Consider the following 27001-nt stretch of genomic DNA (forward strand, 5'->3'; position numbering starts at 1 on the left):
CCCCCACCTTGGAGGCTGCAGATGATGCCCCCGCCACGGCTCAGAACCTGGGGGCCGGCTGGCAGGAGGTCCCCTCTGCTCCGGGGCTGTCAGAATAGTTCTTGAGGTCCCACTCTGTAGACCCCGACAAGCAGGAAGTAGTATTTGGGCTTTTTTTTTCTCCCCTGTATTAAATGTATAGAAACAATGTTTTGTGGTTTTATACGTTTAATTACCGCATGCCTTAGCTTTACCTTGAAATAGAACATTCCATGGTAACTGTTATGAGGAGCTTAAAGCTGTTGGAGGCCAGCGAAATGTGACTGTAGCAAAGTCCAGAAATAACTCTAAGATGGAGAATAAACTGCGTTGAAGCCACACTTCTGAAGGAGCGCAGATGGTAATATATAAGCCACTGAAGTAAAGTTCAAGTGGTGTGTAAATGTCACAGGTCCGGGATATTAAAATGCCACGTTACGGCGTGCGCGGGGTGGGCGGGGCTCGGCGTGATTAAGCCCCGGGAGGCAGCGGCCGGCACTTCTGGGGATGCTCGCATGGGCTGCGGGCATGCATCACCAGGCTGGCTTGCGGTCCAGGGGCGTGGTGGCCAGGGCCTCCGCTGGCCGGGAGATGCCAACGGGTGCAAACGCCCCTCCTTCAGAGCTTCTTCGGTGTCGAGAGGCCAGCCAGACCCTGCCGCTCCCATCTTGGTGAACCGGATCCCACTCCCGGACCGGTGGGACCGGTGCCCCCCACCCCCCAAGCCAACCACTTGGCTGTTTCTTCAGCCCCTAGTTCGTTATTTTTGTATAAATAGAACTAATTCACTTTCCTTTAATCCGACAAGCGTTTACGGAGTACCTGCTATCTGGGGGCTGCGTTTGGTCATTGTCACCTAATTATTTCCCAGTGGAAAGTCAGTAATGAGGATGGAAACCAGGCCCGCTGGGTTGCAATAGGAAGCTTCTGGCTTCCACGCGTATAAATCAAGGCCCTGGAGATTGCTGGGACATGTCAATGGCCAAAAGCACCCAGCATTGTGTGCGAGGTTCGATTGGCCTGTTTGGTGGGGGTTGTGCAGATAAATGGGCACTGGAATACAGCGACCCCACCTGCCAGATGAAGGGACTGGAAATGTCTCCGTGTGCACGTCCACCGAGGCCTGGGAAAGGAAGGCGGAGGCCTTCTGCCAAGAGAAGGTGAAGAGCAGACAGCCAGGAGGGCCTAACAGGAGTGTTTGCACAAGACTCCGTCCCCTCCCGTGCCCTCCGCGCCCAGCAAACCCTCAGAGGAGCACGGCAGCGGGCACGGTCAGCCCCACTTTGGGCCCCCTGTCGTCCAGGAAGAACCCCCCAGGAGGGACCACTCTTCCCCAGGAGACGCCCAGCTCCGCACCCCGGAGCTCAGAGGGGAGCTTTGCTGGGACGTCTGGCTGAAGTCGGACGATTCTGTTTCGTCTTCACCGGGGTCAAAGGTTCCCAAGTCATCCTGGGCAGCCAGGCAGGGGCACGGCTCTCAGACTCTGCCCACTTGGCTGTCTTAGTTGTGGGAACTCACTGGCGGTTGAGACAAATGTTTGATCATTTGGTTTTTGTTTTTGTTTTTTTTTTTAGTCATTTTCAATCAGGCTTCAGCACCATGAGAAATCTGTGAAAAATATGAGAGCTCCTTTGCTGCAAATAAAGGAATTGTTTCTAGGAGTGGCCCACCCTGAGCTAGTCCACCATTAATGCAGGGAACCCGCCTTCCACAGACCCCGGGGCCTCACTCAGCTGGGGGCTGAAGCCCCACTTTATGTAATGAGGCTGAAATGCCACCACCTATTCCATTGATCAGCAGAGCTCCTTGGTCACCAAACTGGTGGAGGAGCCCACAGGCCTGCATCTGAGGGTTTGATTTTTCCACCTGGGCCCCACATTTCCCAGGCAAAGTGGAGGAAATCTTTGGGGACACTGGGTGAAGAGCCTACTGCAGCCAGTGGGGGACACGATACACTTTTGAGGCTCCTGCCAGGCCTCAGGGCCCGGGTAACAAGGAAAACAGCCAGTCTCATCCCGCACCACCTGCTGAGCTTGCCTGGCCCCTCGGCCCCTCCCTGAGCAGAGGCAGGGGTCCGAGCTGCTCTGGGCTTCCCAGCAACCGGTGACAGGTAACAGCACCAGGACCACGCTGAACTGCTTGCCAACTGATGCCGGTTCAGAAGCGGCGCCGTTCTGGCAAAACCAGTGACAAATAGACATCTTGCTAGTCGGAACCTGAATATTATTGCAGGCCTGCACTGACGTCAGCAATAAACAATAATAAGATTGCAAACTACTGCTCTTTATAATAAAATTATGCTCCCTTCGACATATTATAAATCTAATAGCTATTACATCAGCACCCATAACTATATATCACGTTTACCTTTTAAATACACACAGGGTATTTCATGGCTCAACCGAAATGGCCAGATTTATTGTCACTGGGTGGCCACAGCCCTTATTACGTCACAGGTGAATAACCGGTAAGAACGGAAGGGAGACACAGCTACAGGGGCTTTCTGTCCCGAGGCTTTGGGGCGGGGAGGGGCCTGAGGGTGGCAGCGGCCGCCACGGCTGCTGAGTCCAGAGATGTGCTGGGTACCACGCGGAGGCTTGCACACCAGCTCCTGAAGTCTTGATGCAAAATGAACAACATCTAGGTAGTCGGTTGGTTCCGAAGTGGCCTTTACAAGTCATCTCGCCCCTTCCTAGGAGGCAGTAATTTCAGCAGCCTTGGGAAGCCCCAACCCTCCCATCAATACAGAGACAGTCTCTCCACCCAGGCTGGTGCCCACACTTTTGTTTCCAGCATTTTCTTAAAATCAAGGGCACAAAGCCTAGGGAGATGAGGGCCAAGGACAAGACCTGTGATTAAACGATGACAAACAGTGTGTGGACATCAGTTTCAATCATGAGAGGAGCCCATGTGCTCACAGGGGAGCCCTGAGTCATCCCTCTTCCCCAGATGCAGACAAGGGGACCGGGGGAGGAGGGGCACCCAGCTCCCAGGAGGAAAAGCAAAGCTGAGAGACATGGAGAAACCACTCAAGGCCCCCCTTGAGCAGGACACTCAGGAACGGCTCCTGGTGTCGCCACAGGCCTGGCCTGCCTTGGGCACCAAGAGGCAGCCACCCAGACCAAGGGCCCCTCCCAGCAGATGCCCAGGACGGGCCCAGATGCCCTCCAGCGGGGCACACGGGCAGAAGCGAGGGGCTGGAGGAGACACTGGATCATGCTGGGTTTGGCAGCAGGGTCCCCTTCGTGTCCCGGGGGCACTGGGGACAGGTAAGCTGTCCTGGTCTATGATCCCCAGAGGGCGGGCGTGACTTGTGTGCAGAACCGAGTTCCTCTCACCTCAGCTGAGGTCACACCCGTGACCCCCATGGGGTCCCTGACCCCAAAGCCTCAGAGAAGAGGCCGCATGGGCTAGGGGGGGCATGACAGGCAAGGGAGGGGGTGCGGCCGTCGGGGAACGTCGGCTCTAATGGGAAAATTGCCTTGTGCCGACACCCCGAGACTGTGGAGCCCATGGAGTGAGGCTTCAGGTTTGGCACCTGCTCCAGAACCTTCTTGATGAAAAAAGGTTGTCTTCATTAAGAGCATTAATATTCATGCGGCATGGTAATTTTGACACAGAAAAGGTCTCCGTAACCTTTTCTTGTGTGAGAATTTTTTACTTCTCAAGGAAATTACAGTCCAGCAATGACTTAATTAATGCTGGGTTTCTTGGGCAGGTTTGAGGAGCTGTCAGTTTGGGCTCGCCGATCTGTCAACGGGAGCCGGGGCTGGGGCTGGCGGCGAGGGAGGGGACTGCCACCCCAGGGGCCCCCAAGCTGGGGGGAGGCGCCGGCCCACATTCGTTCTAATTTAGCCACCGGCTCTCCCTAATGCTGGGTCATTTGTTATTGGGACGGAGGGCACAGCTTGAATTAATAATCCATTTCTCACCCCCACGTATTTATTCTTTCGATTAGAATGATTCCGCTCTTAATCTGTTTGGCTCTAAGTCTGGGCAAGGAGTTGCAAGATGGGTGGCCGGGGGCCGGGAAGGTAGCGACTCGCCAGCAGCCTTTCAGGGATTGAAGGCTTTAAACCATCCTCCTCTTTGAAAAATAAGCTTTCTCCCAGGAAACGAGGCCGCCATGGGAGGAGACCTGGGGTGCTCACCGCCAAGGTCACCTTCCAGGGCCGGGCTGGCCGTTCCCCCAGGAGAACCCGCCGGGGGAGGCAGACTGGGTGGCGCTGGGACCCTGGACAGGGCACGTGCCCAGCGAGCAGCACCTGCTCTCTGTCCGGCGGGACCCCCGAGGCCTGGCCGGGGCACCGCTCCTGCCCCGGTGACTGCCAGCCCCGGCCTCCCGCTGTTGTTTCCTGGGCCCAGGTGTGGACTTTGAGACACTTATGGGGGCGTCTACAGAGAAGGACTCCCCATCCGGAACTAGCAGACCCCAACTCAGCTCACCCTAGAGCTGAGAGTCATAAAGCGAGGGGGCGGGGACGCTGATCAGCCCCTCGATGGCAGTAAATCCTCGCGCAGGCGCTTCGCTCCAGCCGGACAGCAGCCCCGCATGTGCAGCGCAGCGGGCGGGTTTCATTCCCCGAACGCTGGCTCTGCCGGCGCATTGTTCCGCGTCAGCCCGGGACAGCAACGCGGAAGACGAAGCCACGCCAGAGCCCTTAGGAGCCAGAGACAGCAGGCTGTCTGATGTCACAGCCAAGGGGAAGCTTCCGGAACACCGAGGGCCAGGGCCTGCCTCCGCACGCGGGTCAAGAGCAAACGATGTTTGCGGTTCGCAGCGTCCAAGGGAGAGGAGCAGAAGTGAAGAAGGGTCAGCCTCCAGCCGCAGAGAATCAATCACGAGCGTTCCCAACTTGGGGCCGCATCGCCGAGTCCGCGGCACATAATTTAGAGGCAGCCCCGAGTTCTTCTCTGCGTCCCCGAACATAAACCAGGGACGCCGTTAGCCAAAGGAGTCAGCGCCCGGCGGGGTGGGGAGCAGCAGGATTTCAGAGGCCTGTGCGCTGCCCCTGCGGGGATCTCCTCTGGATCGAGACTGATGGGGACAGGAGGGGAGGGGGCGGGGGATCCTACCCTGCTCAGACCTCGGGGTCGGTGGTGGAGCCTACAGGGGGGCACCAGCGAGCGCGGTTGGCCTCCGGGACCCACCGCCGGGCTCCTGAGAGGCGTGGAGGCGGCCCAATACAAGTGGGAATGCTGGCTTTTCAAGGCCTCGCTGCATCCCAAATTTACGTTTTCACAACGTGATAAGAACCTTCCCAGGAGGAAAGAAAGGCCCCCCTGCCCATCCACCTGTACTAAATTCTCCGGTTAAGTTAAGTGCCGCGCAGATGGCTGCCCAGCAACTCCGGCCCCAGAAGCCCGTCTCCAAGGGCGGAGGATAAATAATACATCCTGTGTCTTTAATATCGTTAGGGAACCAAACAGAATAAATATTTCACATCGCTGGAGACCAACACAGAACACGCTCCCCACGTCCAAGGCGGGAGGCAGAACCGGGAGTTGAAGATGACACGGGAGATTCCAGGCCTGGGGTGGTGCAGGCCCCCCCGCAGGGTCTTGGGAGCCAGCTCAGGGAGGACCCAGCAGGACGAGTCTGTAAATAATATCAGAAACAAGCACCGCGTGTGTGAGGAAATCAGAGAACTCAGCCTCCAGGGAGAGATAGCCAGGGACCACCAGCCTGGCATCCAAGTCAGGTGTTTACCGCTTGGGATAGTGAAAGTGAAACTGTCAGTCGCTTCAGCCGTGTCCAGCTCTTTGTGACCCCATGGACTGTAGCCCGCCAGGCTCCTCTGTCCATGGGATTCTCTGGACAAGAATATTAGAGTGGGTGGCCGTGCCCTCCTCCAGGGGGTCTTCCTGACCCAGGAATGGAACCTGGGTCTCCTGCATTGCAGGCAGATTCTTTACTGTTTGAGATACCAGGGAACCCAGGTTTATGATAAGGCTACAGTAAATTCCTACCCTCTCTGGAAAACACCCCCCAAACTTCCCTCCCACCCCCTGGTGCTTCAGACTTTAATGAAGAACCAGTGTCAGCTGAAGAATAACATCAGAATGGAAGGGAACCCCCCTGTTCTCACCCCTCTCCTCCCTTTCCAGAAGCCAGACTGAAGTTGCTGAGGTCCTCAGGGCCCCTGATCCTGGGTCGGAGGTGTCTGCCATCATGAGAGGGTTGTTCAAAATGGAACTTCCCCTTCCTTTGTCTCTAAATAAGGGGAGAGCGCGGCAACCCCAGACACATCATGGAGGTCACGTCAGCCTCTCCACCATCGTCAGCACACCACTGACCCTTCACCAGCTGGTCCAGGACCTGGCCTCAGTCCGTGGACGCTCGCAGAGTTGACTCCGGCTGTCCATGAATGAACACACCCCACACAGGCAGAGCCACCTGCGGCTCCTGTCGCTGGAGGAGCAGAGGGAGAGAAGAGAAATCTCCTCCAAATCAGGAGGCTCTGTGCCTGGGGGGCTGAGAGCTGAGGTCCCGGGGCTCAGGTCAAGTGGAACCGTGTGCTATGTGTGATCCCCCCAGGGGCATGTCTGAACTGTGGGCGGTGGGAGCTCGTGGTCAACTCCCAGGCTGAGGTGGGCTGGGAAGGGGTCAGGGGCCACTGAGGGATGAGGGAACAGTGGGCAAGTGGCAATGACTCTGAAGCAGGGAACCCCCCCGGCTGTGGGCAGGGACCACCTCGGGCGGCGGGCAAGGAACCGCCCCAGCACTTGCTTCCACGCTGTGGGGTACACGCTGCACAGTGCCGATAACACATCCCTACTGACTAAGGAACCTGGTTGTGTTCAGGTGTCAGGCACAGATCTCTTGATTCCAGGGAAGGTGGTTCCTTCCCTAGCCCCAAGAGAGGGTTGCAGTTCATCTGTATCTGTAACCGGGTGATATGTTTGTCAGTGTTGGGTCTAGAAGCAGGCACTTGACCTGGTACTGACCAATTTTCAGGCAGGGACATCTTCCAGAAAAAGTTTCCTTATCAGATAAAATGACGGGGCCTCTGAAGAACATGCCCCCTTCTCCCTGGCCCGTCTTCCTGTGTTGCTGTGATGTCTGGGGCCACAGCAGCCATTCTGAGGTCCTGAGACTATCATCGTGAAGATATAAAGTGGGGAGCATGTCACACACACACAACAGACACAGAACTGAACAGCTGCACCCATCCTGCACCTGCCTAGGCCACTGCTTGGACCCTCTCACCGGGCGCTGACCATACCACTCATTCCATTCCGGGCAAAGCCCCAGGAGGGAAGTGATAACAAACGGCCAGAGGAAGGCACTTCAGAGGTGGAGTTGGCTGTGAGAGCAGGTCGTGTAACCTGTGATAGGACGGGAGAGGGAGGGCCTGCTCAGGGCTGCAGAGTCAAATGCGGTAGGCTCCCAGCACTGGTGCAAACGGGCAGCCTGGGGCCGGCGGTGCCGTTGGTCCAGGGGAGTCTGACAGCGTGGGTGCTGGGTTTGGGCAGCACCACCAGTTCCTGGAGCGGCAGTGGGGGCGGGGGCTGGCTGGGACACACAGAGGCGGTAACAGAGCAGCCTGGAAGCTGGGGGGACAAAGCGAGCCAGGCTGGGGGCTCCCCAGGCGAGACTGGAGACCCAGAGAGAAGTCCTGAGGACCTGAAGGCTCATGTGGTGGCAGGAGGCGGCCCTGGGGGTGCAGTGCTGGGAGAGCCAGCGCCCCCGCCCCCCATCCCCGAAGGCGGTCGGACGGCGGCCGAGCCGGGGCCGTGGCTGGGGAGCCCCCCCAGGCTGAACGCAGGGGCAGCGGTGGGACCGATGGGAATGCCCGAAGCACCCGGTCGTCCGGCCCCTCCTTTGCCCCACGTCTGTGCAGGACACTGAGTCCATCCCGGGGCGGAATCGAAGCACACGGAAGGACTTCTGCTTACTTCCCACTCTGTGGGACTTCGTTTTTCTCTTTCTGAAGTGCATGGAACGCCCTTGTGTCCAGAGCAGAGAGGCCGGAGCAGAGACTGAAGTCGCCGTAGGCCCCTGGAGCCTGACCCGCTTTATTTCAGAGGCCCCTCCTGTCTCGCCCGCGGCTCGTGTGACCTCAGGGCTGAGCTCACACTCGTCCGCAGACCTGGTCAGGGGCCTGAAAGGAGGCGGCGGCGGGGAGGACGCGTGTCACCAGTCCTGCAGCCCGGAGCACCTCGGCCTCGCCGCAACGCGAGCACGCCTCATTTACACAGCCAGCCGCCGACAGAAACGTTCCTGCAACCACACTCATAATTCCCCCATTGTGTCGTAACTGTGGGGTTGTACTTCATAGTGGTGACATCTTAGCCTAGAAATATGATAATATCCTGCGTGTAAATGCTGTTTTTATTTTCAAAACACTTCCTGATGCCTTCTCTTATTTCAGAACATTCTCTAGGAAGGCGGAGCTCCTGGCACCCCCAGGCGGGCCCATGGGCATAAAGGCGACATTGGGCCCAGGTGGGTGAGGGGTCTCAGGGCAGTTCAGTGGCTGGGCATCGCCAAAGCCCACGGCCCCCGGCCCCCAGATGGGCTCCCTTTGGATTCAGCCCCTCTGGACCCCATGGCTGGCAGGAGCCCTGGGCCTGGAGACCCCCGCAGGAGGGCGGACAGCCCTTCCTGCCTGCTGGCCCCCACCCGCCCAGAGTCCTGAACCTCTGGGAATGGAGGCCTGGCTCCCAGGCCCTGTGCTGGAGCTTCTTCTGTCAAACGAAAGAAACTTCCAGAGCTGGGAGTGAGCCCAGAAGAGCCAGAACCCCCTTCTTCTCTTAGTCTGTGCGCCTCCCAGCTGTGCTCCGGGCTTCCACGGGCGTCGGGGGCACGCCTGCCCATGCTCCAGGCTCCAGGGGTCTCGGGGGTGCACAGGGGTCCTCTGACTCTGGGGGCTCCCCTGTCTCTCTGCTCTCTGTGCACCCCATCCCGGGGGTGGGCTTCCCTGGGGTCACAGGTGCAGGGAAACTCTGCCCCAAGGCTCCCATGGGCTCCTCTATCCGAGAGGCCCCCAGCCCCGGGCCTTTCTCCCACACCGCCCACCCACCTGCCCTGGGGGCTCCAAGCCCCAATTCCAGAGAACTGAAATCAGTCGTCACATCCCCCAAGGCAAGCCAGCGCCCTCCCGACCGCCAGGCTTCTTAGGATTCCAGCACCCCTCCTGGCCTGAAAGCCTGGGCTCACCTCCGACCCCCTCAGCTCAGCTCACCCCAGCCCCTCCCCAGGCGCCCGCACACCGCGCGGGCTGGGAGTGAACACTGACAGCCGGACCGCGCCGTCAGCAGCACCAGCGGCGCGTGCCATGAACGTGAGGAGCAGGCGGCCCCTCTCAGCATGTCTGGAATGCGGCCCCTGGTTTCACCCACGGACAGGAAAAGGCCCAGAGAAGGTCAGGGCTCTGCCCAAGGTCACACCGCTGAAGACGGGCGGACGAGCACTGGGCTCTGGAGTCCTCCCTGCGGGCAAGTGCTCCCTCTGAAGGTTTCCGTTTCCCTCCTGAGATGCCTGGCTGAGCAGGACACAGCACACCGGCGGAGACCTGCTTGTCCCGTGACCTGCAAGTCCTGCACACACACACACACAGATACAGACACACACACACACACAGAAACACACAGAAACACACACATACACATAGAAACACACACACACAACACACATACACACAAACACACAACACACACACACAGAAACACACAGAAACACACGCATACACATAGAAACACACACACACAACACACATACACACAAACACACAACACACACACACAGAAACACACAGAAACACACACATACACATAGAAACACACATACACACACAACACACACACACAGATACAGACACACACACACACATAGAAATACACACAAGACACACAGAAACACACACATACACACACACAACACACATACACACATACACACAAACACACAACACACAGAGATACAGACACACACACAAACACACAGAAACACACACAAGACACACAGAAACACACACACACACAACACACACACAGAAACTCAAACACACACACATACACACAAAACACAGAAACACATACACACAAACACAAACACACAGATACAGACACACACACACATAGAAACACACAATACACACAGAAACACACACATACACACACAACACACAAATATACACACACATACACACAACACACACACACAACACACACACATACACACAAATATACACACAAATACAACGCACACACAAACACAATACACAGAAACACATACACACAAACACATAAACACACAGATACAGACACACACACACAAAGAAACACACAGAAACACACACATACACACAGAAACACACACATACACACACAACACACATACACACACATACACACAAACACACAACACACACATACACACAAATATAACACACACATACACACAGAGATACACAAACACACAGATACACACACACACAGAAACACACAAACACACACCACACACAGAAACACATACACACACACAACACACATACACACAATACACACAAACACACACACATACACACAAATATACACAAACACACAACACACACACAATACACACACATACAAATACACAAACATGTAGAAAAACAAACACACACAATACACAAACACACAACACACAGAAACACATATACAGACACAACACACATACACACAAACACACAGAAGCTCACACACACAACACATATACACACAAATATACACACAAACACAACACACACACATATAAACACAATACACAGAAACACACACATACAAATACACAAACACACAGATACACACATATACACAGAAACACACATACAAATACACAAACACACAGATACACACACATACACAGAAACACACACCACACACAGAAACATGCACATACACACAAACACACAAACAATACACACACATACACACACAACACACAGAAACACAAACACACAAACACACACATACACACAACACACAGAAACACAAACACAACACATGTACACACAAATATACACACAAACACACAACACACAAACACAATACACACAAACACACACATACAAATATACAAACACAGAGATACACACATATACACAGAAACCCATACATACACACAAACACACAGAAACACATGCCAACACACACAACACACATGCACACATAGAAATGCACACATACAAATATGTGGCACACACATATACACGTTTGCTGGTAGGGCGAGCAGCACCTCAAAATTTCTGGGAGTAAAACACAGGCCTGGGCACACTCTGAAACCCATTAACAGTAAAAACGTATCACGGTCAAATCAAAAACGGTTCCTGCAGCGAGGTCTGAGCAGGTCTTCTCTAAGGTAACACGAAGTACGTGCATCCTGGCCACGGACTGTCACACTCACACCCTGTTTTCTAATTTCCTGGAGGAAGACGTGTCCGCATTTAATCTGGATCCTTTCCGCTCCCCTGTCCGCTCCCTCCTACTGCCCCGGCCGCTGGGACGTCTGATTTTTCACTTGCTGATTTAGATGCTCCTATGACACATCCAACCTTTTAAATAAATCATTCATTTTTCTTAAAGGTTGGCCATGTCACGGTGTTGTGATGCACCCAATTTTTAAAGTAACTGTTTATTTGATGTCAGCTACATGAGACATAAAAATAAATGTGACTTGGTGGAATGTAATACAGAGATTTGATATCTGATTTGGAATTTTCCCTGCTGGGCGTTTAATGAATTGGGAAGATTTTGGCCAGGCTCAGGGGAAAATGGGAAATTCTGTATCGCCTGGCTTCCGGGGCCCCAACTTTCTGAGGCCTCCTCCCCTCTCTGAGGCCCCAGGCGCTCCTGCCAGACCAGCCTTCTTTCTCCTCCCCGCTCCTGACGCAACCTCTTGGGGAAACGGCATTCCTCAGACCGCGGTGTGCCGGCCCCCGGGAACCCTGCCTTGTCGGGCTGGGCCGTGCTGGAAGAGGGCTCACGCAACGCACGTTTGTTACGGGGACAAGAACTGGGCATATTTGGGACCTAAGACTTGACCTCTAACCTAGAGAGGAAAACTCAGAGGTCTTTGAAGCAGAGATATGGGGCAAGAGTTGGGAAGAACAAACTAAAATATAAATCAAAGATGCATGCTCAGTTGTGTCTGGCTCTTTGCAACCCCATGGACTGCAGGTCACAGGCTCCTCTGTTCATTGGGTTCTCCAGGCCAGAGTACTGGAGTGGGTGCCATTTCCTCCTCCGGGGCACCTTCCTGTCCCAGCAGCCGCGTGTCTCCTGTGTCTCCTGCATTGGCAGGAGCCATCCCCACTGAGCCCCTGGGGAAGCCCAGACACTTGGTGTGCTGAAACCAAACTCCACTGGAAACTAAACTCCAGCATAAAAAAGCAAAGAAGGTGGGGAGAACATGAAACATGAACCCCCCCAAAACGATGCCCTAACACCCTCGCACCGCCAGTCTGTGCTTGTTCTCATGCACACGCATCAGGGTTTATGTTTTTATTCCAGCTTACAGCTGCAGAACATGCATACCTATGCCTGTGCTGGCCTTACGTGATATGTAACGGGAGCACCATGATAAGGAATATGCTATTTTATTGCAGAAAGCCTAACGTGGTGACAGACATTATTAGATTCTTAACCACCGATTATGAACTGGGCGTGTCAGCATCACAAGGGCAGCTAGCTGCAGGCTCCGTGAGCGACAGGGGCTCACAGAGACCCACTCAAGCTGTTCTGACCGCCACTTCCGTGTTTTGGTCCCATTCCTAGGAAGCCCCGCCCACGGCCGCCGTGAGAGGCCCGCTCCACAGCTGGGAAGAGGCGGTGGGGCCTTACACGACCGGCGTCAGGGGCCACGTGGCCATGAGCCTGGTTCCTTGCTCACACGGAGTGGCGGCTCACGTGCCACTGTCTCAGCCTCCATGAGCCGCTGGTGGCCAGAAGCCAGAAAGACCCCTGTTTTCAGCTCTGGTCTCATGTTTTCAGATAAAGGCAAGTAGAAAAAGGCAGGAATCCTAAAAATCAACCAGGTTCAGGGTAACACGGTGTATGGGCAAGGAACTTGAAGGGCAGTGTTACCAAGTGGGAAGCTCCAAAGCCCAAAAGGACGAGAAGACACTCTCAGCCCCACTGGTAACCAGAGAGCAGAGAGATGGACAGGAGACACGTGAATACGGTTGTTTGTCAGGGAGCAGGAGGAAACGAGATCAAAGGGATAAACGGAAAAACCAAACCAGAGAGGGGCCTTGCAGGGACTGGTAACAGGAATGTCCATGAAGAGTGTGACAAACAGAGCCCCCTCACCAGACACAGACAGACAGACTGAAACCAAGAATTTAAAATATTGACGTGGGGGGCAGATTTTTGTCTACCAGGTGAATATCCAAACACAATCCTATTTCTGCATACCAGCAACAAACACAAAATGGAAATGTAACGTGATATCATTTATAATGCTGTCAAGGTCATCAGTTTATTAGATTATTTAGAAATAAATATCTAAAACTAATCCAATAAATATCAAGAAATAATCTAATAAAACACATGTAAGCCCTTTGGGCCTAACAGTTTAAAACACTTTAAAGAGAAAAAAAAATTGAGACATAAAAATACAGGGACTTATTGTGTCCACGGATTGGAGCACTAAATATTTAAATGATGTTAATCTTCCTCCTTGGACTTCAAGGAGATCCAACCAGTCCATCCTAAAGGAAATCAGTCCTGGGTGTTCACTGGAAGGACTGATGCTGAAGCTGAAACTCCAGTACTCTGGCCACCACTCTTCCAATGATGCGAAGAGCTGAGTCATTGGAAAAGACCCTGATGCTGGGAAAGATTGAGGGCAGGAGGAGAAGGGGACGACAGAGGATGAGATGGTTGGATGGCATCACCAACTCAATGGACATGAGTTTGAACAAACTCCGGGAGTTGGTGATGGACAGGGAGGCCTGGCGTGCTGCAGCCCATGGGGTCGCAAAGAGTCGGACATGACTGAGTGACTGAACTGAATTTTCCTCAAATTGACATTTAGGGTAAATATAATCCCAATCAAACTTGTAGGTGTTTTTCTTTCCCTGTGAAAAATGACAAAGATAATTCCAAAATTGATATATATATGCAAAAGGCGAGGAGAAGAAGAAAAGCAGTCTTGAGGAAAGGATGGACTCGGGACCATAGCCGGCTTTCTCTGGGTGTTCCAGGTAGAAGTGGAGACCAAACTTAGGGATGCTGCCAGCTATCAACCCAATCTTGGGCCTTTGGTGCCGGTTGTTATGGAAGTTACTGAGTAGCTTCTGGGGCTGTTGGTGAGACCATCCGGCTGTTTATTTCAGACAAGGGGACCGGCTTCCTGGGCAGGGTGCTGCGGGTGTGGGTCGGGGCCCTACCTTATATACGGCCTGGCCACTGTCCACCTGCACGTTCCCTCTCTCAGACACACCAATCTAACAATGTGAGCCACCTGCACACGCGCCGTGGGCGACCTCACAGACGTAACATGCACGCCTTGCCCTGCACGGTTCCACAGCATCGCGTACGGAGCAGGCAGGATGAACCGCAGCCTTGGGCCCCTGTGTGCTGTGACTCACGGGGACAGCAGAGGTCACGTCCTGGTTCTGGGTCATGCATCTGGGTTGAGTCTCTGGAAATGCACAGAGCTACCCACATGCAATGTGTACACTCTGCTGTACACAACTGTACTTCAAAGGAACATCTGAAAATTTAGTGGAGAGAGACAGCCATCGAGCTCCACTGGTGAGATTCCCAAGATGTTACAAAGGAATTCCATGGGTTGCTTCTTTCGTGAAATGTTTTGCCAAAGACGGACGGTGTTTCAAGTGTCCTCCTGACCTAGGAGAGTGGTCTTCCCTCGATTTTTCAGATCTATTAAGAGTAGGGACTATAATTCCAATAGTTTTGGCAATGGCAGAATTTTCATTCCAGGGCCTGTGTGCAGAATGAGCGAGGGCCTGGGCGGGGGTGGGGGGTGTGTGTGTGGCAGAGGCTGTGACAGGAGCCCCCCAGGATGAGGGAGAAAAGTCCCGGTGGGCATCCCGGGACGGCCATGCGTTCAGATGGGATTCTCCCTGCGACACGCTGGTCCCCTCCCACGGATGCTCGTGGAGGTGCGGACGTTGTCTGAGCCTGCATCCGAGCCTGCATCCTTGGGCACCTGGGGTTGGAGGAGTGCTGCTGTACTCGGCCCCACCTCCAGTCCTCAGCTTTGCCACCTGGACAGGCTCCTCTTCCGCCCGCGGAATCGTAACCATCCTCGGATCCACAGAAGCCTCGTTCCTGAGCTCATGGCCCACGCCGACACCCGTACCTCCCCGCAGTGTCCCTCGCCTCGGCGGCGTTCCCACGGGGGCTGAGGACAGAGCCTGCACCCTGAGCTCCCCGCATGCCCTGCGGGGCCCGCGCTGATGGCACACCCTGGGTTGGGCCCGACCCATCTGGGTGCCTCCGCGGTCCCCTTCCCCACGCGGGGGTCCCTCGACTCCACCACACCCTCTGGGAGACCACGGGCCAGGCGCACTCGCTTCACCCAGGGAGGCCCCTCGGAGCGTTCCTGGCTGACTCAGTGCATGTTCGCAGCTGTTATTACTGTTGTTTCCTGCTTGCTAACAGCATCCCATGGTGATGGGAATAACAAAATATGATTTTCAGACTTTGCAGAACATTTTCCCTTGAAGGAGCTCAGCATACTCCTGTTTGTCCTCAAAGCCACCCGATTACATTCATGGAGAAGTAGGGGTGGAGTGGTATGGAAGTGCAAAGAAACTTCCAGAAGGGCCAGGGCACAGGCAGGAGGCCGGGGCCAGAGCCCCTTCCTGAGGTCCACGTCTTCCCGCCTGAGACTGCCCTGACTCAGACCCGCGAGGTTTGCCTCTCTGGGTTGGGGGTGGGTGTCTTGGTGGCCGGGTTACTATGAGCGTGGCAACAGGATCAGGCCCTCAGCTGCCTCCTCAAAGACTGCCCGCTGCTCAGAAGACCCAGAACACACCACCCCTCCCTGGAGGCTGACCAAGGACCCGGCTTCCCAGGCCGAGGACAGGGCTCACCCTGCGGCAGGGCAGAACCTTCTGGAAAGAGCCGGTTGGATGGTTGATGTCTCAGGAGCTCAGAAGCAGACATCCTCAAAGCCCATGGCATCGCTGCTTCTCCCAACACACTTGCCCTGACACACACACTCAAGCAGACACACTCACCCTCGCGCACACACAGGCATGCACAGCCAAGGCCCCATGGGGTTGAGGCATCTTGACGAGCCTCCTCCACCCTTCACACCCTTTGCTTCTGAAAGCCGTCACTGCCTCCACGGGAGAAGACACTGGACTTTATATTTGGCCTCAGTAGTCTTCACTTTGTCCTAGAAATACGGTTCCCACCTCCCCCCACCCACCTCCCCAGCCCAGCGGTGAATGTATAAACCTCGTCCCTGAGAGCAGCGGGTCTGAGGACTCCCTTTCGCCCAGGTCCCCGGAGAGCCGTTAAGAATCGAGAGGCCCGGGCAGAGAGGTCTAGGTGATGGGGGTGGGGTGGGGCTCAGGGGAGGGGGCACCTGGAAACAGGGGAGAGAGCGGGAAACCGTGTCCTCAGAAGATGAAGTGATTTACGCTGAACCACACTCAAAACGACCTTTGCAATCAGTGACAGGCAAGTCAAGGGGCTGAATCGGAACAGACTTGAGTCCGCGTTGTGGCTTGGAAAGCGGGAAGTCCGAGAGAGAGAGACGAGGTCGGGGTGAGGCGGTCTCGATGGAGAGGAAAGCTGAGCCGTGAAGAGGCTTATGTGGAAGGTGAGGACCAGCGGCTGAGGATGGCCATCAGGGGCGTTCTCCGGTGAAAGACACTTCTCACGGGAGAGGGAAGAGGCCGTGTTGAACCTGAGGATAATACAACAGAGTGATTTAGGTGCATGCTGGTGGAGACATCCAGAATGAACTTGCGTGTACAAACGGCGTGGTCCTGTCTCCTGGGAGGCGTGCTCAGGCCTTTGGAGACTAGACCTTGTTCTGGCCCGGCCGCCCTGATCTGCCCTGGATAAAACCCTCAAGGAAAAGCCAATCTTTTCAGCCAAAGTGGCTCCTCTGGAGAAGAGTGCATTTCCACCTTTTCTCAGCCCATTTTAAAAACAGCCGTTGTGATTTCCTCCCCTCATGTCCCTCTGGCAAAGCCCAGGCTCTTCACCAGGGTTTCATTCCTCGCTTTGAAGGACATGAGACATTTGCTAAAAAAATATTTTTGGTATATTTAAAGAAAAGCTTTAAAAAATGACTTCGGACTCAGATCAAGGAATGAAAAAGTGCACAGGCCTGTTCTGTGGGAATGGTGTAAGCGAATTCGTTTATTGTAAAAACCATGAGCTGTCCGAGTGGTTGGATTTGAAGCCAGGAGGAAGGGAGAGCTTCTTGCTCGGCTTCTTTGTTTGAAAGACAACATCTTCCTCATTCATCTCCCCCAGATTTCCAGAGAAACGAGACTGGCCAAAGACTCCAGATGTTAATTTTCAGGTTGCCACGGTAACTCATGACAATCCTGGAGACCCTCCAATCCACTCTAGGAGGCAGCGCTCACGCACAGCCTGAGGGCCTGGTGGTGATGGTCATGGGCAGCCTGCTCTCAGGATCAGTCCTTGGTGGACACACAGCCGACAGGCAACAGGAGGCAAGTTACTTCCCGACACTCAGGGACGAGTGGGCCACTTTTTAGTCGGTGGTTAGGAAAGGTCTCACGAACACAGCTCAAGAAGGGTTGGGGCTGAGAGTGAATGGGAAGAGAGACTGGCCCTACTGAGGGTACCTTCTGAACCTTCCAGTACGTAGGCCTTGACCCAAAATACGGCCTGCCTGATAGAACACGTCTCTGTGAATCCAGAATCCAGATCAGAGTCCTGGGGAGTCCTCCAGAAGTCAACAACGCAGCCACCTGCTACTGTACAAAATTGAGAGGTGGGTGTCGCAGGGAGTCAGTTCACATTCAGCCCAGTTTTCCTTGGGTTGGAAGAGCCATCCACCTTCAACTGCCCAAAACAAGCAACAACAACTCTTTGAGAAGAGAAAACATTCAGAAGACTTGAGACAGAAGCCTGCCACCACTCTGGCCCCTGAGTGCCGCTGGCCACCATTAGGACACCGAGGAAATTTTCCATTCCACACAAAACGCAGGAACGTGTGAGCTGGTGGGCTTGTCCTCCAAGCAGGAGTGCTCACGGGACAGGGTCCTCGGGGCAGGAGGCTCTTTTAGGAGAGATGCGGGGTGGGCCTCTCCCCCAGCTGCCCTCCCCGGTCCCGAGCCTGGGCAGCCTCCCCCACCCAGGGCCCTTGCCGCTGACCCCACCTGGCTCCGCCATCACAGAAGCAGCCACCAGGGAGCAGATTCTCGGTGTCCCACGGGGAGGAGTACGTGAGGGAGAGAAGCGCCCAGAGAAAGTGCAGAGGGGCCAGCAGTCATCTGTCCCTGCCGAGCAAACCAGCCCGCTCAGCGTCCGGATCGCCCGGCACCTGAACGTCGCCGGCCACCACCGCATGCTGAGAAGGGCGCTAGCCCCCGACCTCAGGGGTGGGGACGCAGGGCCGTGCCCCTGGCACCCTCCCCCTGGCTGCAGGACAGGGAACCCGCAAGGACCTGCTGCCCAGGAGCTGCTCAGGGCAGAAGCAGCAAGTCACCATCTGCCTTCAGATGGAAGGACGGGAACCTGGGCTTCTGCTCCCCATCCATGAGGCTGCGGGCGGGAATCCCCTCTGCAGGGAACCCAACGCCGGGGGCCTGGACGACGTGTGCAGATGCAGGAGGTGGGGAAGGCCAGGGACCATTCCAGATGAGTGGGAAGAGCGGCAGGAAGAAGGAGAGGCCAGCCCATGAGGGGCAGGTGGTGGGGGGCATGGTGAGTCCAGCCCTGCCTCCTGTGGCCCTAAGAGGACTCAGGCCACTCAGGGAATGCCCTTGCCCAGCAGGCAGGTGGACTGGGTGCAGACTTGCTGGCTGGACACAGGTCTGCCCAGATGACCGAGTGAGCAGAGAGCTGCCCCAGCACCGCAGGTGCTCCACGGCATCCCCGTGTCCGCTCGCTAGACGTCAGAGCACCCTGGACCCTGAGCCGCGACCACAGCCTCGCTGGAGCTGTCTCATGCAGGACCGCACCCTCCCGGCCAAGAGGGTGCCTGTGCCCGGTCCTACCCAGATGCGTCTGCACCGGTGAGTGCGAGCCTTCTTCCTGAGAGTGAGAAAGTGACTGGAAATTCAGCCTCGGGCTGGCCGGATACCTGCCACTCTTTCCAAGGTGTCCCCCACCAAGACCTTCTCCATAACGATGCACACATCGTTGGCTGGATCTAAGCTACTACGGATGCTTCCCGACTTCTGAGGTGCAGAGGTGTGAAAGCATGCCTTCTCCACCGGCTACGCCTGGTATTATTTTCCTCCTCACGGTGCAGCTCTGTAGTCTCCAATGGACCAACTTTTCCCGCCCACACCAAGGACACAGCTGTGTGTGCGGGCGGGCTCGTGGTCTGGACCGGACGGATGTCTCCTGATGGCGTCAAAGATCTCGCTCCAGAAAAGTCGTGACCGTTCAAGACCACCATGGACACCGAGATTTCCTCTCATGCGTGTCAAGGAAGGAATAATGGGTGGAATAAGTAGCACTGGCCCTGGACCTCAGGGTGAGAGAGAAATGGGGAATGAGCACACAAAATTCTGATCTTAACAGAACATATTTACCCTGCTGCCACAGGCACTGACTACTATGCTTCCCCTAAAACTATGATAGTCATGAGTGAAGAGGAAATCTGCCATTGACTCCTGTTGACCAAAAGCTCAAAAAATCACCTTGACATGTATGACGAGACACATGTGAACCTGGCTCGGTGTCTGGTGACATTGGGCCTCAGGACCCTCCTTATGAAGAAATCCCACCAAAAGGGGGAAATAAGATGGGACGTGCATGTTGACCCACTTGACACACAATAAGAAGCGTGTCCAAGCTGCATCTACTGCTCAACTTGTGTTGAAGATTTTTGTTATAGGAGAAAATTATGACTAAAAAATATGGAAAGGAATGGAAATAATAAGGAAATTGATGCAGAATAAAAGACCCGTGTGTTTGCCCACTCACTCACTCACAATGGCCAGCTGAGGGCCCAGGGCATCCCAAGCCATGCTCACGGCCGAGGGCAAAGGTGTCTGTGCCCTTGAACTGATGCTCTGCTGGGGACACAGAGACAGAGGATGAGCCCCTGGGCTCTGGGGAGAGCAGAGGGCAGGGGCTGGGCGGGCCAGCACAGCTCACACTGGGCCCTCCCTTCCCACGCGCCCAGAGGCCACGTCCCGGCGGCAGGGTGGGGGTGCCCCGCGCCCCAGTTAAATCACTACTGTCGCAGCCAGAGCCCAGCACCGTCTCGCAGCGCCTCCCTCTCGGCGAGGCTGCGACTTGCGGGGCGGCTGTGACTCCCCCGGGTTAGGAGGGAGGTGATAAGCCACGACATCATGTTCTCTAAGCAGCCCCTCTGGCAGCTCTGACGGTAGAACACCCTCACCTGCGTGCACCGGCGCGGGGCAGAGGCCGACCGTGCACCCAGCTCGGCGGTCGCGTTTCCTTTCCGGCTCTGGCCACGTTTTCAGACAGGTCAGGATGGCTCTGAGGACCTGTGAGGCTTTGGGGGTTGGCGGGGCCCCCCAAAGGCTGTCCCAGTAAAGGGACCTCGCTCCCAGCCACCTCCCAGCCACCCTGCCCTGCCTGCGTCCTGAGCGGGAGCAGCCGGCTGTCCCAGACAAGCCTGAATGAAGTTCCAGGTCTCTGAACACAAACCCAGTGTGGAAATGAAAACGCAAACCTTTACTCTGTGTTGCTCTTCTCCTTCTTAAAAAGTCGTTTGAAGAGTAACACGAGCCATTCTGGAGCAGCTGGAAATGCTGCCAACGTGGACTGGTCCATGCGCTCCTGTTTATCCTGCTGATAAATGGTCTTCTCTTGATGCTGAAAGTCACGCTGAAATTAGGTCATTTTAAAAGAATTTATTAAAAGGTATTGAAAATGCAGAGCCATGGAGCAAGTGAGTGATTCTCTGACTGAGAGACTTATCGTGGATTTATTTCCTTCTCCCAGCAGGCCTCTGTGGCCATGTGATGGCCCAGGCAGTTCTGTCTACTCCCGGCTGGGTTCACAGTGTCCTACACGCCCTGCATTCAACTGAGAGACGAGACCAGAATCCCGGGCTGAGCTGGAGTGACGAGATTCTCATGCTTGTTTCTCCAGATGAGGATTCCTCAAAGGGCCTCTGCTTCACTGACTTTGCAGACCTGAATCCAGGAAGCAACCGTGATGAGTGACTCACCCTTATTTTCATAACGTGGTACAGTCTCCCATCTGCTGGCGCCCGGGAGGGCTCAGTGTCAACAGCACGGACGCCTCCACGCAAAACCTCCAGGCAGTGCCTTCTCCCACCCAGACCGTGTGCATCCCTCCCGGGGACACAAGTTGCTCTTACACTGAGTTCTCCGTTCCTAGTTTCCATCTTCTCGGCCTTTTGGCTAAGATCGAGAGGCCTTTGTTTTTTGACTCAATGGGTTCATTCCCTGGGTTTGGAAGATCCTCTGCAGAAGGGAATGGCAATTCACTCCAGTATTCTTGCCTGAGAATCCCATGGACAGAGGAGCCTGGTGAGCTACAGTCCACGGGGTCGCAAAGAGTCAGACACGACTGAGCGACTAACACATCAGGTATTAGAAAACGTTCCGGCTTTCTCCCAACCTGTAGGCTGGCAGTGGGGCCCCTGGGGGCGCACCCTCGTGGGACAGGGCTGGAGGGAGGCCTGGCTCTGCCTTCAGGGCCCGCGAGCCCCCTGCCGCCCACTTCCTCTGCTTTCACTCCCTCCTCCTGAGTCTCCACGATAGTTATTTCACGGGGCAACTTTTCGCGGTGACAAACCGTTATCCCACGATCGAACGCCTGAGCTCTGATTATGGAAGTGGCCAAGGGGACCATCAGGAGAACATGACGCACTCGCCTCTCGAGAAGGCCAGGCGCCGGTCCCTGCTGCGGGCTCCTGGGCGCACGGGGCAGCGGACCAGGGCGCGGGACACACAGGGGGCGCCTGTGTCGGGCCACACACCGACCGCGCCCGCACGCCCCTGCCGCCCCCGCCCGGCCCTGCTTCATCTCCAGTTATGAGCGGCGCCAGGTTTCCCGTCAGCCGCTGCCGTGTCTCCAAATGGCTTTTCAGTGTCAGGCATATCAGGAAATTAACTCATCAGGCAGTGACAGCTGCTAATTTTTTCCCCTTACATGTCAGATGGATCGCCCGCTGAAGCTAATAATGAATCACCAATCCCTGATTAGAAGGTGCTTCCGAAACGTATAACTGCCATCTGAGCGAACTTTTTCCTTCATGTAAAATGATATCACCCTAGAGAAGCAGAAAAGGGATTGTATCCTTTAGGAAGATGGAGCAGGGGGAGGCTGCTTAAGGGCGAGGGGCGCTTTCTTCCACGATGGGCTAACATTCAACAGTAAGAGGAGGGAAGACTCCCCACTCTTTCTATGGTTTACTCCATGAAGGGCCTTTCTCCTTTCCTCCTTCTCCTCCCAGAACCTACTCTGGGTTAGGATTTGAAGCTGGCTCTTCAATTCTTTCCTGACGCCATTGTTTTATGTTCAGGATCACAAAAGCTGTGCTGTGCCCGAGAGATGCAAATGCTCCCCGCTGTTAGGGAGCTTCCCACAGGCGGCCTGGCCCACTGTGCAGAGCGGTGCTGGGGCTGAGCCGTTGATGGCCGTGACCAGGGCCAGGCCTGGACCTCTGGGCGGCCTGCACAGTGGCCTCTTAGGACCAGGTGGCTGAGCAAAGATTCACTGAGGCTCCTCCCGGGTGTCTTCTAGCGCTCTGGGCTCACGTGTCTGGATTGAGCTGATAGATGAATGGAATTTTCAGAGCTCCACTGACACAAATCTTACAGTCACTTGGTTCTCAAAGCCAAGAAGCAAATGAATGCTCTCTGTATCTCTCAGGAGATGTGGGTCTGTCTGCTCGTGGGTTCCCTGCCGGCGGGAGTGGGGGGAGCTCCTTTTGGAGGATCCTCCGTCCCTCTGCGCCAGGCCCGAGGCAGCCCCGAGGGATGCCGGGCAGAGCCACACACCTCATTTAAAACACAAAGCCTTGCCCACCCTCCGTCCTGGAAGCCGGAAACCTCAGCCACTTCTGTATGCTGCCTTGGGCAGAGCAGTCCTGGCCTCCCCACCAAAGGGCCTGGCCGAGGTTTGATAAGAAGCTGTTCCTTCTGGGTCACGGTCTCCAAGTAAACATTTCTGTTGCTCTGCTTTTCACTTTTTTGGAGTTCTATTGTCTTCTCCAGCCCAACCTCCAGGAAGGCTCAGGCTCCCCGTGTGCACATCCTGGAAGATCGTGCTTCGGGGAACGTTCCCGCACCGCGATCAGCCGCGCCTCGTTATTCCGAGGCCTGCGCTTGTGTATGTGTTTCTTCAACACCCTCACATTCCAGCAGTTGTGTAATGAGAGAGAAGAGAGAGACCACATTAACCCAGCTCTACAGGTAATTACAGGACACAGGAGCCTAGTGAATCCTCTGCAATCCTTCTGAGCCTTGAAACACCTTCTGGACAGGTTTTTTTTTTTTTTTTTTATGCAAAGGCCTGCTCTTTTCATTGTGCATACAACACGATTGCTGGTTTGACACTGCAGGCTACACTGGTTTTATGAAGGATTAAATGCCACCTGAGACATATTTATCCTAAATAAATCACAAACGGTAAACTGCAGCATGTCAGTGTCAACACCCAGGACTGCGGCAGAAAGGTTAGCCATACAGGACTAAGCGCGGTTAGGAATTAGCATCCAAGCCGAAGGCCGCGGGCTGCAGCTAACGGGAGGAATGATCAAGAAGATATTTTCCCACTGAAAATCATCCCCCACCTCCACTTTTTTTTTAAAAAAACATGTATGAGAAGCTTGGCGAGGGGCATCACTTTGTAAAGGTCATCTTCCTCTCGACAAAACACACGGAAGTTGCTGCTGTCACTGTTTGCTGAAGACAGTGTTGAGGAGGAGCGGAACTGCCCTGCCATTTTTAAGAATCGGGGGCAAGTCATACCCAGCTAATTATGAATTGCAGTGTCAAGCCTGAGATTTTCCTTTTTAAATTTTTTTTTTGGAGGGAGGTGCCCTCAGATGGGCGGCACCTGGGGCTCTGAGGACCAGGTCAGGGGAGACACAGAAGGTCTGTGTCTTCCAAGCTGACCTCTCAGGGGGTGTGTAAACAGGACTGTGATTGAAACCACAACAGCACCATTTTCTCTTCCTTTTCTCCCTTCTGCTCTTGACAATTTTAAGATGCTAACCATGATAGACTATGTTACTGTCACCAGAATCTGCCTGGGTCATGGGCCCAATGTGGAGCACAGGGCACCGGGGTGCAGAGACGGCCAGTGGAACCCAGCGCGCTCAGCAGGGTGGAGAGGGGAGTGGGCGCTGGCCAGCGGGGGACAAGTACTCTGCGTGTTCTATGGCTGCCCGTCAGTTGGCTGCTGGAAAGAAAATGTCATCCTTCTCTTTTAGTGCTATCCATTTATTTCAAAGAAAAAAGAAACAGAACAAAAACAACCTTTGCGTTTGAGGGAGGGGAGGATTTTACAATTTTGGGAGAGAAGCAATTAAGAAGCGGGTCACCTGGCTATGAACTTGCCCCCCCCAGTGGAAGGGACCCCACAGCGAGGCACACACAGTCCTGCGGGGCCCAGGCCATGGCTCTCTATCACTGATGTTTGATGTCAGCTCTTTCACACGGACATAAATCACTGATAACTCCTGTGAAAATGATATCAACATTAAGAAACATGTTATAAAAGCAAAATACTGATACAAACAGTATTTTTCAGAATGCACATTTCATATAGACTTTATTGTATGAAACAGTCAAAATTAGAAGCATTGGGTTTTCTTAACTAAGGTTTATTTTAATAAACGTCAAGGCTTTTCTTAACCATAGGCTTAAGGAGGAATCTTTTAAGCTGAAGCAACCCGGGCAAGGACCACACGTACAACGTCTGGAAGAGGAAGGGGGTACACAAAATGAACAGGCTGCCTTTGGTCTGGGGACGCTGTGATCCTAACATTTCCAGGAAAATGAACAGGAGCAGGCTGCTTCCACGTGGTAACGAACGTAGCTGCAATTTTTAATCAAACATGTAATAAATTGTTACAATGGGGACATGCTGGACTGCAAGGGCAGCCGTGTCTGGAGCCACTCTTCCATGGCTAGGGCACAGTCCCTTCACAACTGAAATGGGAAAACATTTGTGGGAACAAAACAGAAAACAACTTAACTTCTCTGCACAATGGGTAGAACAGGGGGAGGAGCATCAACAGAGGAACCAAACGGTAACCAGACTTGCCTCGGGCGGCCCCGCCCCGCTGCCGGCCACGCTCCTACATGCGCGTCCCCGGTGCCCCGAGCACGCAGTCAGCGCAGGGCCATCCCCGGCCCCTCAGACGCGCGCTTCGCTGGCAGGTGCAGGGCACACGGCCTTGCGTGCTAGTCTCTCAGCCTGGCGCCGGCGGCTGGGCTCCGGCCTCAGGCTTCGTGGACTTCGCTGCTGTCTCTTTGGCTCTGGATGACCGCGGCTGCCGGGGAGCCCTCCTGGGTGTAGATGACCATGCTCGTCAGCTGTTCGGCTCCACCGGGGACCACGGCCCCAGCCTGCAGGAGCTCCTGGGAGCCGGCCGCCTCAATGACGGTGTGCGAGTACACGGCCGGCTCGTCCTGCACGCCGGGCGGCAGCTCAGTCACGATGTAGTGTGTGGCCCCCTCGGGGAAGCCGCCGCTGGACTCCTGGACCATGGCCTGCACCAGCTCCTCGGTGACGATGATCTGCGAGATCTCGCCGTCCGCCTCGGCCAAGTCCACGTGCGGCCCGCGTGCCTCGGCCTCCTGCATGATGATCTGGGAGCCCTCGCGGGCCAGCATGTGCACCGTGCCCTCTTCGTTGACGATGACCTGCGTGACGCCGTCCTTCATCAGCTGGCCGGCTGCCGCCGAGTCGCACACAGCGAACTGCAGCATGCCCTGCACCACCTTCTTGAAGGCCACCTGCGTGCGCTCCTGTGACGCGATCACAGCAGCCGGCCGCACCAGCTGGGTCAGCACCTCCACCGGCTCCGCGGCGGCCGCACTGTCCGGCCCGTCATGGAACACATGGATCTCTGGGGCCGCGGGCATGGCTGCCTCCTGCTCCGGCAGCTGCACCAGCATGTCCCTGGGCCCAGCCCTGCCCTTCTCCTCGGCCGCCGCCGGGCCCTCCGCCCCTCCCAGCTCGGTGACTGCGCACAGCAGGGCGTCCAAGGCCGAGGCCGCGTCGGGCGGGGGGACCCCAGCCTCGGCTAGGTCTAGAATCTCCTGCTTGGTCACCTGCTGAATGACGGCCCCGCCGGGGCTGAGGGGCTCGTCCACGCCGTGCCCTTCCATTGAGCCGCCCACGACCACCACCTGCGTGGCTCCGTCGGCCAGCGGCTCCGGCAGGCCTGGGCCGGGAGCCCCGCCGCCCCCGTGCGCCCCGCTCTGCCCGGCGGCGATGACCTGGCCGTCCTCGGTGATGTGTACCACGCGGGCCACCTGGCCGGCCAGGGCCAGCGTCTGCAGCGTGGCCGCGGCCGTCTCCTCCACGGAGGCATCCAGGGCGAACTCGCCCTCATAGCCCTGGATGATGATGACCTGCTGGACCGGCTCAGGCGGTGCCGCCGACCTCCTGCTGCTACGCAGCGGCCTGTCCTTGACCGGAGACTCCTCCGCCAGTGCAGCCGCCGTGAACGGGCTGTCCGTCTCCACGAAGGTGGCTCCCTGGCCCTTCAGGCGGCATTCATAGGACTTGGACACGATGCCTAGGGGGAGACAGGGACCAGTTAGAGCCTAGAAAAGTGACTTTTAGGATTAGAAGTAAGACAGTTCTGAAGAAGCTGGAAAACCTCAACAGAAGCATCCCCATG

At 55.4% G+C, this 27001-nt stretch overlaps 1 protein-coding gene across 3 annotated transcripts in view; it reads right to left on the reverse strand.

The window, feature by feature from the left end:
* Positions 1-24889: 24889 nt before the first annotated feature.
* ZNF407 (zinc finger protein 407) overlaps positions 24890-27001 on the reverse strand; it is a 374140-nt gene continuing 372028 nt past the window's right edge. For all 3 annotated transcript variants that reach the window (XM_043444134.1, XM_043444136.1, XM_043444135.1), the window contains exon 9: positions 24890-26896. In XM_043444134.1, the coding sequence (XP_043300069.1) occupies positions 25593-26896 (1304 nt within the window). In that variant the 3' untranslated portion in view covers positions 24890-25592. The remainder of the gene's footprint in view (positions 26897-27001) is intronic.

This window comes from Cervus canadensis, chromosome 23 (genome assembly GCF_019320065.1).
Source record: "Cervus canadensis isolate Bull #8, Minnesota chromosome 23, ASM1932006v1, whole genome shotgun sequence".
NCBI classification, from domain to species: Eukaryota; Metazoa; Chordata; class Mammalia; order Artiodactyla; family Cervidae; genus Cervus; species Cervus canadensis.